General features: G+C 39.9%; 1 protein-coding gene across 1 annotated transcript; it reads left to right on the forward strand.

The window, feature by feature from the left end:
* Positions 1–13,283: 13,283 nt before the first annotated feature.
* LOC140861369 (uncharacterized) lies at positions 13,284–15,517 on the forward strand. Its single transcript, XM_073264389.1, has 2 exons — positions 13,284–14,662; positions 14,716–15,517. Exons 1-2 carry the CDS (start codon positions 13,284–13,286, stop codon positions 15,515–15,517), a joined length of 2,181 nt encoding a protein of 726 aa, XP_073120490.1.
* Positions 15,518–15,993: the final 476 nt, after the last annotated feature.

A 15,993-nucleotide genomic window follows, 5' to 3' on the forward strand; every position in this document is an offset into this window, starting at 1 on the left:
AGAAGTAAGACCCGGTGCCAGATTCGCGGTGTGAGTTCTAGGGATTAGGGATTTGATACCCTATTTCGATATGGTTGTATAATCGGGATTTATTCACAGAGTTTAGACCATCGGTTGTAATCTGCCGACTGAATTTGTTGTATTATTACTTTCTGCTGTTAAGCTTTTGATTAATTATTTTGCATGCGCAATTAAAACTTTAATTAGGTGGTGGATTCGGGTAGGGTCTCTACATTTATTCGTATTAGAGCATGCATATGGGAATTAGTACGCGGATTGAAATAATCTATGTTGTCTTTGGACAGATGGAAGATTCCGATGAGAGCCAAGATAGCGGAGGTGGACGCTGGGGCGATAGGGATGATCGTAGCCATCGTCGAGGACACCGTGAAGAGCATAGTCGTTTCATTATGCATCGATTCCTACAAATGAGTCCTAAGCCTTTGGTCAGAGGTGAGTCTCCGGAGGAATCAGAGAACTGGATGGAGCGTATAGAGAACTTCTTTCACGAGTTCCAGTGTACCGAGGAGCAGTAGATGGAGACCCTTGGGTTTCTAGTGGAGGGACGAGCGAGGAAGTGGTAGAGATCTACTTCTGCACCATTCGTGGCGGCTCGAGGAGTAGCTACCATGGCAGAGTTTGGCACAATTTTTGAGAAGTTATATTTTTCTCCAACTCTTCGTCAGGCAAAAGAAAGTGAACTGCTAAGTTTGAGACGGGTTACGATGACTATTGACGAGTACTAGCAGAAATTCTTTGAGCTTCTACCCTATTGTCCACATATTGTTGCCAGCTCAGAGACTAAGTACGATCTTTTTCTTCAGGGTCTCAACCCTGAGATTCATCAGGTTGTGGCCGTTGGTAGTGATATTACCTACGAGGGCTTGGTGAGTCGTTGTCACCAAGCACAGGATAGCATTCGGAGGAACAGATCCTTACTTTCATCTAGACTGACTAGCTCTTTGGGTCCGCGAGCACGGTCTTTCAAGAAGCAGGGTGGCACTTCTTCTTCCTCTTCTTCAGGATCTGGCGGAGTTCACCGTTTTGGTGGTCAAAGGATGGGTCGTTGTCAGCAATGTAGGTGGAGACATCCCCCAGGCCAGTGTCCTCGTAAGACCGGTGCTTGTTTTCTTTGTGGAGAGATAGGTCACATGAAGAGGGACTGTCCTAAATTGGTTGGAGCATCGAGTGGTTCTGGTAGTATTGGAGGTTCTCAGGCTACTGTTCAGCAGCAGCAGCCTCATTCACAGCATCTGCGTCATCATTCGCAATATCACTATCCTCAGACTTCTTCTAGAGGTCATTCTTCTTTGCGCCTAGATACCCAGGGGCAAGTCTTTGTGTTGAACCAGGAGCAGGCTCAGGCTGATAGCGAGCGCATGATTGCAGGTACCTTTAGTTTATGTGGTTTTCCTGCATGTGTTTTGATCGATACTGGTGCGTCCCATTCTTTCATATCGGCACGGTTTTCTAAGAGGTTTAGACTGCCTTATATTTCCTTAGACGTATTGTTAGCGGTTTCGAATCCGATGGGTCAAGAGTTTTTGGCTAAGCGTCTAGTGGTGGGTTGTATTTTGGATTTTGAGGGACATCAGTTGAGTTCTAACCTGATGATCTTAGCTATGGATGACTTTGATTGTATCATTGGGATAGACCTTCTGACTACCTATAGGGCTATAGTAGATTGCTACCAAAGGTTTGTCCAGTTTCGTCCGAGGATGGAGATGCGTGGTATTTCTAAGGTGAGGGAGCGCGACTAACCGGCTAAATCGGTGTGATATGAATCTAGTGGCAAGCGTACCAGGTCAAGTAATAGTAAAGTGAACTGAGAGTCCAAGTATCGATTCCACAGGGACTGCAGTCAATTCTCAAGAATTAATTATTTAGCTTAATCTAGACAAAATCATAAAAAGCAATTTGATTTAAATAAAAATTTAATTACTAAAAATAATAAGAATTAAAATAACTGAAAAATAAATATAATTAAATTGAGACAACCAAGACACACGTAGGTACCGAACAAATCATGTAACATGTAGCCGATTCAGGACTCAGATTTAATCTTAGATTACGGGAATTTTCCTAACTTGTTCAAAGATCTATTTCTAGAACAATCAAACCTACTCAAATATTGACGGAATAATCTTTCGTAATTCTAATCAAATTTGAATGCATTAAATATTTGTGAAAATTCAGTTTACACACAAACCGCACACTGAAACCGAAATCTATTTCTAGTCGGTTTTACCATGTGTTGATTATCAAAGTGATCGAAATCAATTCCTCCTCTGTCGACTTGGAATCGATTAACATGCAAGCAAACAGTTGATTAGACTATTCACAAGACAAATATAAATCTGACAATCAATAAAATAAAATCAACTCTGAAAAATCCCAAACAAACATCCAAGTTTTCTACATGAATTTGTTCGGCCAAATCACGCCGTCTTGGTTGAAGAAAAACTACTCAATAATTGAAAGAAATAATTCAAAAATAAAAAGAAGAAGAAAGAAAAGAGAAATCTTCTCTCCCAAGCCTTGTAGCTGCCTCTCTGTTGCGATCTCTGCATTCTGGAACTTCGGAACCCTCAAAAATATGATATATCTTCTATTTATATTGTCCGGAACCCATACCAATTAATATCCTTCCAACACAAGGACTTTTAGGAACAATCTGACGCCGGAACCCGCGCATGAGCGAGTGGAATTCTCGCTCACGCGCGCAAGGAAAAGCATGTTTTTTGAGCTGTAACTCGCGCACGCGCGAGTTCAATTCTCGCTCGTGCGCCACACAATTTCTACTGCGAGCGACGATTTTGAAAAATTAATATCTCAAGTTCTAGCCGTCGGATTGAGCCAAAATTTGGACAGCAGCTTTAAAATATCTTGATATATAATTGGAATGGTGAAGATCGGATTTGGATCTTTATAAAATTAAAAATGATTTTTTGACCAAGGCTGCTTCGTAATTCACTCTTCAAAAATCCATTTTCCTACAAAATCAACCGGGAGAGTGAAATACACACACATGCACTAAAACACATAAAAACACATAAAAACAATATGAATGCACACAAAATAGACATAAAAATATCACAAACTAATGTATACAAAATGCACTTATCAACACCCTCCATACTTCACTCTTGCTCGCACTCGAGCAAGATATGCAAAAACAAAATGCAAACAACGACATAAGTAAGAATGAATCATGAAAATCATAGCCTCCGATAAGTTTCAACTTCAACAACTAAAAACCACAAACTTCTGATTGTTCACAATACATTGTCAGTTTAACGTAAACGTGTGTGTGTGCCATGTCATTCAAGTTTCATGCAACTTCAAAAGAATCTATCCTAAGAATACTTAGCGACCTATGACAATTCAATGCAACTGTCACAATTCAGCACTCTTTCATCCCAAAAATCCCAAACAAAAACATGGACTCTCTTGAGATAAATTACGTACCGCCGGATTTTGCACCCGGTTTTTTCAAGCCCCAATAATTACCCGCAAACTTAGCTATAACTATGATAGAATTAGAATTTCAATCCCCTCGCCTATAGCCCAGATGGAGCTACAATCCCATTTACCCGCAAACTTAGACATGGAAAAACGATTAGGATTTCAATCATTTTCCAAGCCCGGATTGAATTAACATTTTTTTTTCCCACAAATTTTTTTTAAAAAAAAATTTATAGGTACGCCCAATATCATACATGCCATGTCTAACAACCATCAAGAATATAAAGACACTATCATGATCAACAAGCATATATTGTCATGCAATGGTCAAGCAAACACGAACTTCATCAATTACATCGCTATACTACACCAGTCTAACATGCGTGCTTAAAATAATTCACGATTCAACCAACAGCTTCTCATGTTCAATCAAAAGCAACATTATTTTTCAAAAACAATTTTTTTTTCACAACTCTATCATCATCGGACAACATTCATCATTCTACTTATTCACACAACACAAACACAAAACATAATGATATGCATGAATACGAACTATATGCAATGAACTAAACCAAATGAATGCAAAACACAATAATCAACGAACAATGAATTAATATAGTCTACCCCCCCCCCTCCATACTTATCCAAAGCATTGCTCTCAATGCTCTAGAAACAATGAACAACTGCAAAACGAACATAAAAAATAGAATGAAACTGAAAACTAAAAATTCCCTGGTTAATTCGTTGACATCTCCATCGTTCTCTTCCTCTTCATACTCTAGCAGCGACATATTTTGAGGTGACAGTAGCAGACTAGGTGAATCGGCATTCAAGGCAAACTGGCATGGGAAAGAACAAAAATCAAATAGAAATAAACAAAAACCAAAAATTAAACTAAAGAGCAAAGGAAAGAAAACTGGGTTGCCTCCCAGTCAGCGCTAAGTTTATAGTCTACAGCCCCACGATGCAGAAGCAACCATCAAAGAGAGGTTGCCGCCCATAGTAAGAATCATACGACTCTATGTATGGGTCTTTATTTCCTACGCCCTCAAGCTTGGCGTGATATTGACATGGTAAGCTCTTCGGTACAACAATACTCTTCAAGAACTGATTATTTTTTAAGGAGACTCCAAATCTTGGCTGAAGATCATAGAGGATGGAATACTGTGGAGTTGGCGTCAATGGAAAGAATGGATATTCAAGTGGTGTGCATGTAAAGACCATTGACGAGATCAAATCTTTCGCCTTGTATATTTCTTCATCCTCCACTGTCACTTTTGGCTCCTCTTCATATGAAGATTCTTCAAAAAATATTTCTTCTTTCTCTAGCTCAATTACTTCTTTAGAATCACATTCCCATGATAACTAATCAACACAAATCACTTCAGTCTTTTGGAGAATCTCACAAGATGGTTCTAAAATGCGCGCAATCTGTTCATCCAAAATACTCAAAGAGTTGATGTGGCTTTCCAAGAACTGATTTATCTCTATGTGTTGTCGCACAATGTTCTCCAACTGAGCCACATAATCTTCAGAACGCCCTATACACTCTTCTTGATACTCTGGTGGTTGGTTTGAAAATTTTGTAGAGTTGATATCTGGAGGATATTGGTGACTCCAACCCTGCAGTGAAGGATCACAATGCTAATGGTAATCGAAATCTTCCATATCATTTAACAAGTGCATCGCACTATCGTAATCTCTGTTAAACAAGTGACTTCCAGTGGACAAAGCTCCATAATCTAACCAATGTCTTGTTGGCTCATCCAAACCACCATAAAAAATTTGAACTAGGGTGTAGTTTGAAAAATCCTGGCATCGAAATCTGTTCTCCAAATCATTGAATCTCCCCCAAGCATCATAAAAAGGCTCCGAGTATTGTTGGCCAAATCTTGTGAATACCTGTTGATGATCCATCTTCAAGTACCTCACAATTAAGAAACAGCAAAATTAATAATAAATAATAAATAACTAACAATAATAAAATATCTAGACTCAAGAAAATTATCTATCCTAATATTAACTAAACAGTCCCCGGCAACGGCGCCAAAAACTTGATCGGCTAAATCGGTGTGATATGAATCTACTGGCAAGCGTACTAGGTCAAGTAATAGTAAAGTGGACTGAGAGTTCAAGTATCGATCCCACAGGGACTGCAGTCAATTTTTAAGAATTAATTATTTAGCTTAATCTAGACAAAATCATAAAAAGCAATTCTATTTAAATAAAAATTTAATTACTAAAAATAATAAGAATTAAAATAACTTAAAAATCAAATTTAATTAAATTGAGACAACCAAGACACACGCAGGTACCGAACAAATCATGTAACATGTAGCCGATTCAAGACTCAGATTTAATTTTAGATTATGGGATTTCCTAACTTGTTCAAAGATCTATTTCTAGAACAATCAAACCTTCTCAAATATTGACGGATTAATTTTTCATAATTCTAATCAAATTTGAATGCATTAAATATTTTGTGAAAATTTAGTTTACACCCAAACCGCACACTGAAATCGAATTCTATTTCTAGTCGGTTTTACCATGTGTTGATTATCAAAGTGATCGAAATCAATTCCTCCTCTATCGACTTGGAATCGATAAACATGCAAGCAAACAGTTGATCATTTTATTCACAAGATAAATATAAATCTGACAATCAATAAAATAAAATCAACTCTGAAAACTCCCAAACAAACATCTAAGTTTTCTACATGAATTTGTTCGGCCCAATCACGCCGTCTTGGTTGAAGAAAAACTACTCAATAATTGAAAACAATAATTCAAAAATAAAAAGAAGAAGAAAGAAAAGAGAAATCTTCTCTCACAAGCCTTGTATCCGCCTCTCTGTTGCGATCTCTGCATTCTGGAACATCGGAACCCTAAAAAATATGATATATCTTCTATTTATATGGTCCGGAACTCATACCAATTAATTTCCTTCCAACACAAGGACTTTTCGGAACAGTCTGACGCTGGTACCCGCACTTGAGCGAGTGTAATTCTCGCTCGCGCGCGCAATTAAAAGCATGTTTTTGGAGTTGTAACTCGCACGCGCGCGAGTTCAATTCTCGCTCACGTGCCACACAATTTCTGCTGCGAGCGACGATTTTGATAAATTCATATCTCGAGTTCTAGCCGTCGGATCGAGCAGAAATTTTGACAGTAGCTTTAAAACATCTTGATATATAATTGGAATGGTAAATATCGGATTTGGATTTTTATAGGACTAAAAATGATTTTTGACCAAGGCTGCTCCGTAATTCACTCTTCAAAAATCCATTTTCCTACAAAATCAACCAGGAGAGTGAAATACACACACATGCACTAAAACACATAAAAACACATAAAAACAATATGAATGCACACATAATAGACATAAAAATATCACAAACTAATGCATACAAAATGCACTTATCAGCGACCCCCGATGCTAGTGGTTTCTGCTCTGAAGCCCGACGTGCTTTAGAGTGGGAGGGGAAGGCTACCTCATCTACGTCATTGATGCATCTTTGGAGGGACCAAAAATTCAGGAGATACCAGTGGTCCGAGAGTTTTCGGATGTGTTCCCTGACGAGATTCCAGGTTTACCACCTGTGCGGGAGATTGAGTTTGGCATAGAGTTGTTTCCAAGGACATTGCCGATTTCAAAAGCTCCTTATCGTCTAGCTCCGTCAGAGATAAGATAATTGTAGAAGCAATTGCAGGATCTTCTTGATGATGGCTACATTTGACCCAGTGTTTCACCATGGGGAGCCCCAGTACTATTCGTCAAGAAGAAGGATGGTTCAATGCGTCTGTGTATAGACTATCGACAGTTGAACCAAGTGACAGTGAAGAACAAGTATCCTCTTCCGCGGATAGATGATCTGTTTGATCAGATACGGGGGACTTATGTTTATTCTACGATTGATCTGCAGTCGGGATATCAGCAGTTGCGAGTTTGAAAGTAGCACATCTCTAAGACAGCATTTTGTACGCGGTATGGGCACTACGAGTTTCTAGTGATGCCGTTTGGATTGACAAATTCTCCAGCTGTTTTTATGGATTTGATGAACAGGGTTTTTCGCGATTTCTTGGATAAGTTCGTGTTGGTGTTCATCGACGACATCTTGGTGTATTCTCGAAGTGTGGATGAGCATGTCTTTCATCTTCGTGTTGTGTTACAGATTTTGAGAGAGCGATAGTTGTACACTAAGCTCAGTAAGTGTGATTTCAGGATTGAACGAGTTGTCTTTATTGGTCATGTAATTTCTCGAGATGGTGTAGTAATTGATCCTAGCAAGACGGAGGCTATTCTAAATTGGTTGTGTCCGACTACAGCCTTTGAGATCCGTAGTTTCCTGGGGATGGCAGGATACTATCGCCGATTTATGGAGAATTTCTCTCAGATAGCTAAGCCTTTGACGCAGTTGACAAAGAAAGATGTTTATTTCGTTTGGTCGTCAGAATGCGAGGAGAGCTTTCACAAGTTGCAACGTCGTTTGACGACAGCTCCAGTGCTATCCTTACCGTCTGGATCTGGTGGTTTCGTAGTATACACCGATGCTTCTCTCAAGGGATTAGGATGCGTGTTGATGCTGAAAGGGCATATGATTGCCTATTCCTCCAGGCAACTGAAGACTTATGAGGAGAACTATCCCGTACATGATTTAGAGCTTGCAGCCATGGTCTTTGCTCTTAAGATATGGCGTCATTATTTGTACGGCGAGAGATTTGAGATCTTCACGGATCATACGAGCTTGAAGTATCTATTCACTCAGGCTGAGTTGAACATGAGGCAGTGACGATGGATGGATATGTTGAAGAACTATGATTGTGAGATCAAGTACCATCTCGATTCTTTGAACCCAATTGCTGATGCACTTAGTCGCAAGGTGTATGTGAGTTCCCTACGTACCAGTGTTGTTTCGCACGTGGTAGAGGATTGTTGTTAATTGGGATTCACTTTTCAACACAAGAATGAAAAACAGGGATTTCGCGTTTCTTCAGTGTTTTTCGAGCCGGACTTGTATACTCGGATCAGAGAGGCTCATATTGCTGATCCGAAGACCCAAAAATTAGATCGATTGGCTCAAGGGGAGAGTACATCTGGTTTCCATTTTCAATAAGATGTTCTGTTGTGTCTTTCGACCGTGTGGTAGTTCCTGATGATGCCACACTGATAGAGGAGATCTTGTCGCAGGCTAACCGTAGTAGATTCTTCGTTCATTCAGGCATCATGAAAATGTATAAGGATCTATGTACGAGATTCTCTGTTCATCCAAGCAGATCTCAATGAATGAAGCGCAGCGTATATCAGTTGTGTCTAAATACCTTGTGTGCATAATTCCAACTACCAGGAGGTTTGCTCCAAAGCATAGAGATTCCTGAGTGAAAGTGGGAGCATGTGATGATGTATTTTGTCACCCACTTGCCTTTGTCTTCCAGGAATTGTGATGCGATATGGGTTGTCATGGATCTAATGTCGAAGTCAGCGCACTTTCTTCCTTATAATCGAGATTTCACTTTCGATCAGATGGCACGTCTGTATGTGCAGGAGGTTGTTCGTCTGCATGGGGTTCTGTTGAGCATCGTTAGCGACAGAGATCCGAGGTTTACCTCTAGGTTTTGGGGTAGCTTACAGTGTGCTCTTGGTACTACTTTAAGTTTGAGCACAGCTTGTCACCCAGAGACTGACGGACAGTCTAAGAGAAATATCCGTACATGCAAAGATATGATTCGAGCTGCGATAATGGATTTTGGACCATCATTGCATGATCATTTGGCGTTGGTGGAGTTTGGATATAATAACAGCTACCATCGCAGTATTGGTATGACACCATTTGATGCTTTATATGGACGTCGTTGTCGCACACCTTTGTTTTGGGATGAGGTTGGCGAGTGTCACGTTGAGGGTCCGCAGTTAGTTCAGCAGATGAGTGATGCGGTAGAATTGATCCGGCGAAGGATTAAGACTGCCCAGGATCGACAGGTGAGATACGCTAATACGCATCGCAGACCTTTGAATTTTGAGGTAGGAGAGCATGTGTTTTTGCGAGTTTCATCTTTCCGGAAGGTGATGAGGTTTGGCCTCAAGGGAAATTTATCACCGAGATTCATAGGTCCATTCGAGATTCTTGAGAAGATTGGGGATGTAGCTTACCGTTTAGCCCTACCACCTTATCTTTCCGGTATTCATGATGTTTTCCATGTGTCCTTCCTGAGAGAGTACGTGGTGGATGAGTCGTATATTTTGCATCCGACTAAGGTGCAGTTGGAGCAAGATATGTCGTATGTTGAAAGACCTCTCAGGATCCTTGACAGGAAGAAGAAGGTGCTTCGTAAAAAGAGCATACCCTTGCTTATGGTGCAGTGGCAGCGCAGAGGTATCGAGGAAACGACTTGGGAACAGGAAAGCCGGATGCGCGTTGAGAATCCAGAATTGTTCTGATTTTTGTATCTTCCTTTGTAAGATGTTGTACCTTATAATGTTCAGTTGAAATAAATAACATTTGTTTTGATTCTGTGTTTTTCTCAGACTTAAATTTCGAGGACGAAATTTCTTAAGTGGGGGATAATGTAGTAACCCATATCCAGAATTAATGATTAAGTGGTAATTAATCATGCGATCATGTTTAGATTAAGTAAAACATGATTAAAGGATCTTCAAACAAGTCTAAGGAGTTCGGAAATGGATTCAGAACACTCGTAAATGATCTTAAGGGTTCCAAGTGATCGGAACGAACGGACGGTGAATTGGCATAGAACGGACGCTCCGTCGGCAGGATTGGACGCCCCGATTTGGACTGGACAGGTGTCCAGAGTGACGTCATCGTGATGACGTAAGCAGTGACTTCTTAGAGGTGACATCGGACACTATGTTGCTGATGATCGAACGCTCCGAACAGTGACTTGGACAGTGGTTGGACAGGAGAGATTGGAAGCAATAACGGACGGTCTGATCGCAGTCTATAAATATAGGGTCCGAGGACCATTTTCAGTGCACCTTTCCCTCTCCTCTCCTCTCGTTTCTTAGTACATATTGGCGATTTCCTAGCTTCTAGGCGTACCCTGAAATTTGGCGAGGCGTTCCAAAATTCGTTGCGGAGCTGTGCCCAGGGTTTGGGATTTCGACAGCAAAGGGCTGACGATGGACGCAGGTATAGCTTTGGCATCCTAAAAATATTTAGAAGTATGCAATAGCTTAGTTAAGGCTTTTAAAGAGCTATAAGTGATATATTGAAATGTTGACTTGTAGGCTTGGAACCTAGAGCTGTGTACTAGGAATTGTCTACTATGATAGAGGTATGTAAGTGCTGACTGAGATGGCCATCATGATATATATGCTTATATGTTGCATTTTCATGTGCTTTATATTCCATGTTTTACTGCTTTAGCACATGCATGATTTTTATACCAGATTGCATCTCGAGAGAGGTGAGTCGAGTGTATTGGGTAGGCTCGGCCCCCACGTTTTGTCTATCATTAGGAGATGCCGCGACGGCGGGGATGACGCTACAGTGATAGTGGATTATACGAGTGCCCCGCGGAGTCGCTCTCTGTTGCGTAATTTTGTGTCCGCAAGTTCACGGTGTCAAGTTTTAATATTTAGTGAGTAGAGTGTCGATCCCACGAGGAATAATGGGAAAATTATTCAGTGCTTGTAATTAAAATAGTCTAAACTTAATCTAGAAAATTAAATAAATATTTTTGGTTTTCAACTTAATTAAATTCAATAAAAAATTAGCAAAGCGCGCACACAACTTCAGAAAATATCAATGAGAAAAAATGGTCTAGATGTTTTGATTTCACCTGGTTTCGACAACAACTGCTTCTAATTAAATACTTTTCATGAATTATATTCAATTAATAGCCAAGAACACTTAATTATATTATTTCTCTCTTCCGAGCAACAAATAATGTGTATCAACTAAGAATAAATTCCAACATCCCAATTAAAAATTAAGTCTTAGTGATATATGAAAAACGATGTTCTTCCTAAGGCTCCATTAATGTTATATACTCTCTCGAGTTATATAAACAATCAACGGTGTAATTTTTATTGGTCCTATTCAAAATCCCCTCACCCGAGCAATGATTTCAAATAAATATAACAATTCAATTTGTGATCAATTAATTAAAAAGACAATCAAATCTAGAAAAACAATTAATCTAGGAGAATTCAATCAAATAAAATGAAAAATTCGTAGAAGAGTCTACACCAGGTTCCATCAACCTCTAGACTAATAAAATTTAGTTCATAATCAAAATACTGTGAAAACAATTTATGTTCAGAAATCTAGACATCAATTCAATAATAATAAGCTCAAAAGGAAGAAAACAAATCCGAATATTCGACGTCGTGTCCGGTTGATCGATATTTGTCTTTTGTTGCTTGATGTTCTTCACGTTGATTCCAGATTTCCCTCTCCAAAATTCACGTTCAGCACTCCAATTTTAGTGTTGTTGTGCGGCGGCTTCGTCTTCTTCCCCTTTCTGATCTTCTAACTTTTTTTATATGTTGCTTGAGAAGCCCACAATACAGCCCAGGAAAATCACGTTTCCAAAATTTCCAAAACTCTGATTTTTTTTCCATGTTTATTAGTTCACGCAGATGCGAAATTTTTTTGCAGAAGCGCAAGCCTTGATATTTCTCAGTTGCGCAGAGGCGTATATTGTACGCAGAAGAGTGAAGCTTCTTCTTCAGCTTGCGCAGAAGCGTGAACTTTGCGCAGAGGCTTTCCCTCTTTTTTCTCATGTTTCTGCCTCTCTTGCGCTTCTGCTCATCAATTTTGCGCTTCTGCTCAATTTTCATGCATCTGCTGAAATCTCACGCATAAGCGCTTTCTTTCTATTTTTTTCTTTCTCGTTTTTGTCTAGGCTTTTGCGCAGATGCGCCTATTTTGTGCAGAAGCACACCTCTCCTTACAACCACTCTTGTTTCTCGCGTAGATGATTTCTTCAGCGCGCGACAATTTTTAAAAAATCATATCTCACAATCTAACTGTCGGATCGAGCTGAAATTTTGACAGCAGCTTTAAACCATCATAAAAAACATTATAAACGGTGGAGATTGGATTTGGATGTCTCAAATATTACATTAAATTTCATAATTTGTTGTCCATAATTCTTATTTTCGCTTATTCTTGCTAATTTTCTTTCAATCCTTGTATCTCACAAAAACAACAACAAATATGCATAAAATCCACTCGATACATGACAAAATCCAAGAAAAATCATATATAAATTAAGTGCATAAAATACACTTATCAAATTCCCCCCAAACTTAGACTTTTGCTAGTCCCGAGCAAACAATAATGACTAATATAATCGGTGATAGGTTACACCTAAAAATTCAACTGGGCCTGAGCCCAATCATGAAGGTCCACTTCAAATATTTTTGAGGCCCAAGCTTATTTAAATATTATATATATTTAATTCAAGCAGGCCCTGAATTTTACAAAAGCCCATAAGAGGCTCAAGCCCATGAAACTCTCTGAATATCTATAAATAGCTCAAGTCACCTCATTATTAAGGTACACACTTTCTTAAGCACTATATCGCTCTACTCTCGATTATTATTTCTTGAGTAATCGCTGACTTGAGCGTCGGAGCGCCTTCGCCGGAAATCCTCCCGGCTTCTCTGACTTTGTTTTGTGACGTAGGAACAACCCACTGAAGATCTCCCAAGGGAACGTACAAGGACTTATTCATACTCCGGACTTTGCGGAAGCAACGTGTCGAGTACAAGTGATTTTTGGCTACATCAGCTTGGCGCCGTCTGTGGGAACCCGTTCACTACGTCATTGAGAACACATATTACTTCAAAAATGTCTCAAGGAAATAATAACAATGTAAACGCACCACCGAGTATTACTCTCACCCGTGAAGACTTGACTGCGCTAATGGAAAACACAGCAGCACTCTCAGCAAAAGATGCAATTGCTCAGTACCTAGAAACCCGCAAGCGCAAAAGCAGCAAGAAAAAGGCTCAGACTGAAGGCTCGTCATCTCTTGACCCTAATAACGGAGACCCAAATAAAGATAAGTCTAAAGTGAATGATAAAGATCAAGGGGGGACCAAGAAAAATACTACTCAGAAAGACGGTGAAGCAAGTGTTCACACAGTTCATGACATTTCTGGCGAAAACAAGATCACTAATCCAGCTCGGAAGGATGGATCTCGCACACATGTAACTGGAGAGAATATGTCCGCAATTTTGCCGTCACGTCGAAGACCCTTCACTGATGACATATTATCTGAAGCATTACCAAAGGGAGTCAAAATCCCCAGCTTGCCTGAGTTCGATGGAACGAGTGACCCCCAAGACCATATTGACAAATTCTACGCGAAAGCGGATTTGTATGATATCACAGATGCTGCATACTGTAAAATTTTCCGAACAACATTATCAAGAAGAGCACTCACATGGTTCAATAAGTTACCCTCTAGATCTATTGCCAATTTGGAGCAACTTACTGACTGCTTCATCCAGCAATTCTCAATTAACAAAAAATACCCAAAAACAGCAGCATATTTGTTCACAGTCATTCAAAAAGAAGGAGAATGTTTGAGGGACTATGTTCGGCGATTTACTCATGCGGTGCACGAAGTCTTACACGTGAACCATGATTTGTTAGCTGGAATAATGCAACAAAACTTGTGCCATCGGAAATTCAAAGAATCAATAGCGGGAAGGCCGCCCAAAAACTTAGAGGAATTATTGGAAAGAGCTAAGAAATACATACGGGTTGAAGAATCTGTAGAGCCACACTACTTGAATAAAAGAAAGAGAGAAGAAGATAAATCAGATATTAGAAAGCGAGACGAGAAGCGAACAACACAGAGCCCCCGCCTCCAAAATACACCCCTCAATGCACGTCTGACCGATATACTGGTAGTGGCTGAAAAACAAGGGTTGTTGCGTCCCCCTCGCCCAATGCAAAATAACCCAAAGCATCAGCGTTCAGAAAAGTACTGCCATTTTCATAAAGATAAAGGTCATACTACAGAAGATTGCTTCAGTTTGCGAGCAGAAATTGAAAAACTCATAAAACGCGGGCATTTGGGAAATTTTGTGGACAAATCCCGCGGTGAAAAGCGAGATGAAAGACGTCGGGACGAACAACCAAAACGTGACTATCAAAAGCGCCATTATGAAATGGGAAACAGCATAAACGAGTTGATGAAAATTTGCCCTCGGGAGGGGTAATCGCCGTAATCATTGGGGGGCCTACTTGTGGCGACTCAAACAATGCAAGAAAAGCCCTTCTACGGGCAGCAAAAGGAACCAATAATTTATCTAGCCCCACATCCTTGTCGATATATGAAATTGGAACCATCCAAGATGGATTAGCATTCAGTGACAAAGATCTGGAGAACCCTCGGGGCACACATAATGATGCTTTAATCATCTCAGCCACAATCTCCAATTTTTGGGTAAAGAAAATTCTAGTGGATTCAGGAAGTTCGGCCGACATAATTTTTCATGATGCATTCGTGAAGTTGGGTATTAGTAATGCACAGCTAACTCCAGTCAACACTCCACTAGTCGGATTTTCCGGAGAAATAGTTGAAGCTTTGGGAGAAGTAACGCTCCCTCTTTCCTTAGGTTCTTACCCTAAACGGTCTACTAAGATGGTGAAATTCCTTGTAGTAAAGGCTTCATCTGCATACAATGTGATATTGGGACGACCAAGTCTCAATATATTCCAAGCCATCAGATTGACATATCATATGAATCTGAAGTTTCCGACTCCAGGAGGAGTAGGAGAAGCCATTGGTGACCATCGTCTAGCCAGAGAATGTCATGCGGTGACATTGCGGGTTTCATCAGGAAATCGTAAAAGACAAGTTTCTAGTGAGGAAAGAGCACCGAAACCTGGAAAAATTTTACGTGAAAACAGAATACATTTTGTCTTAGAACCAAAACCTGGAGGAAAGTGGCATTTGTGTATAGATTTCACTGATCTCAACAAAGCATGCCCCAAAGATCCATTTCCACTCCCTCGAATTGACTTGTTAGTCGATTCGACAGCAGGATGCGAGCTGCTCACTTTTTGATGCATATCAAGGATACAATCAGATTGGACCAGAAGACCAGGAAAAAGCAAGTTTCATCACTGATCGAGGAATTTATTGTTATGATGTAATGCTGTTTGGGTTGAAAAATGCTGGAGCTACTTATCAACGTCTGGTAAATACCATGTTCGAACACTTGATCGGGCGTAACATGGAAGTTTATATAGATGACATGCTCGTCAAAAGTATTCAAGCATCTAATCACTTGGAAGATCTTGAGGAATGCTTCAGTATACTCAGAAAATACAGGATGAAACTTAATCCGGATAAATGCATTTTTGGTGTACGAGAAGGCAAATTTCTCGGTTATATGGTGTCAGAATGAGGAATAGAGGCCAACCCTGAAAAAATCAAAGCAATTTTAAACATGAATCCTCTGAAGAGTGTAAAAGGCATCCAAGAGTTGACAGGACGTTTGGCCGCCCTCAACCGATTTATCTCAAGATCTGCAGACAAGG

The sequence above is a fragment of the Henckelia pumila genome, chromosome 4, assembly GCF_033568475.1.
Source record: "Henckelia pumila isolate YLH828 chromosome 4, ASM3356847v2, whole genome shotgun sequence".
In the NCBI taxonomy this organism is placed as follows: Eukaryota; Viridiplantae; Streptophyta; class Magnoliopsida; order Lamiales; family Gesneriaceae; genus Henckelia; species Henckelia pumila.

Excerpts from the sequence above, each read along its gene's own strand:
- LOC140861369 (XM_073264389.1), top strand. The coding sequence starts at position 13,284 with ATGTCTCAAGGAAATAATAACAATGTAAACGCACCACCGAGTATTACT. Across the intron at positions 14,663-14,715 it reads AAAATTTGCCCTCGGGAGGG|AAAAGCCCTTCTACGGGCAG; the intron begins GTAATCGCCGTA and ends AAACAATGCAAG.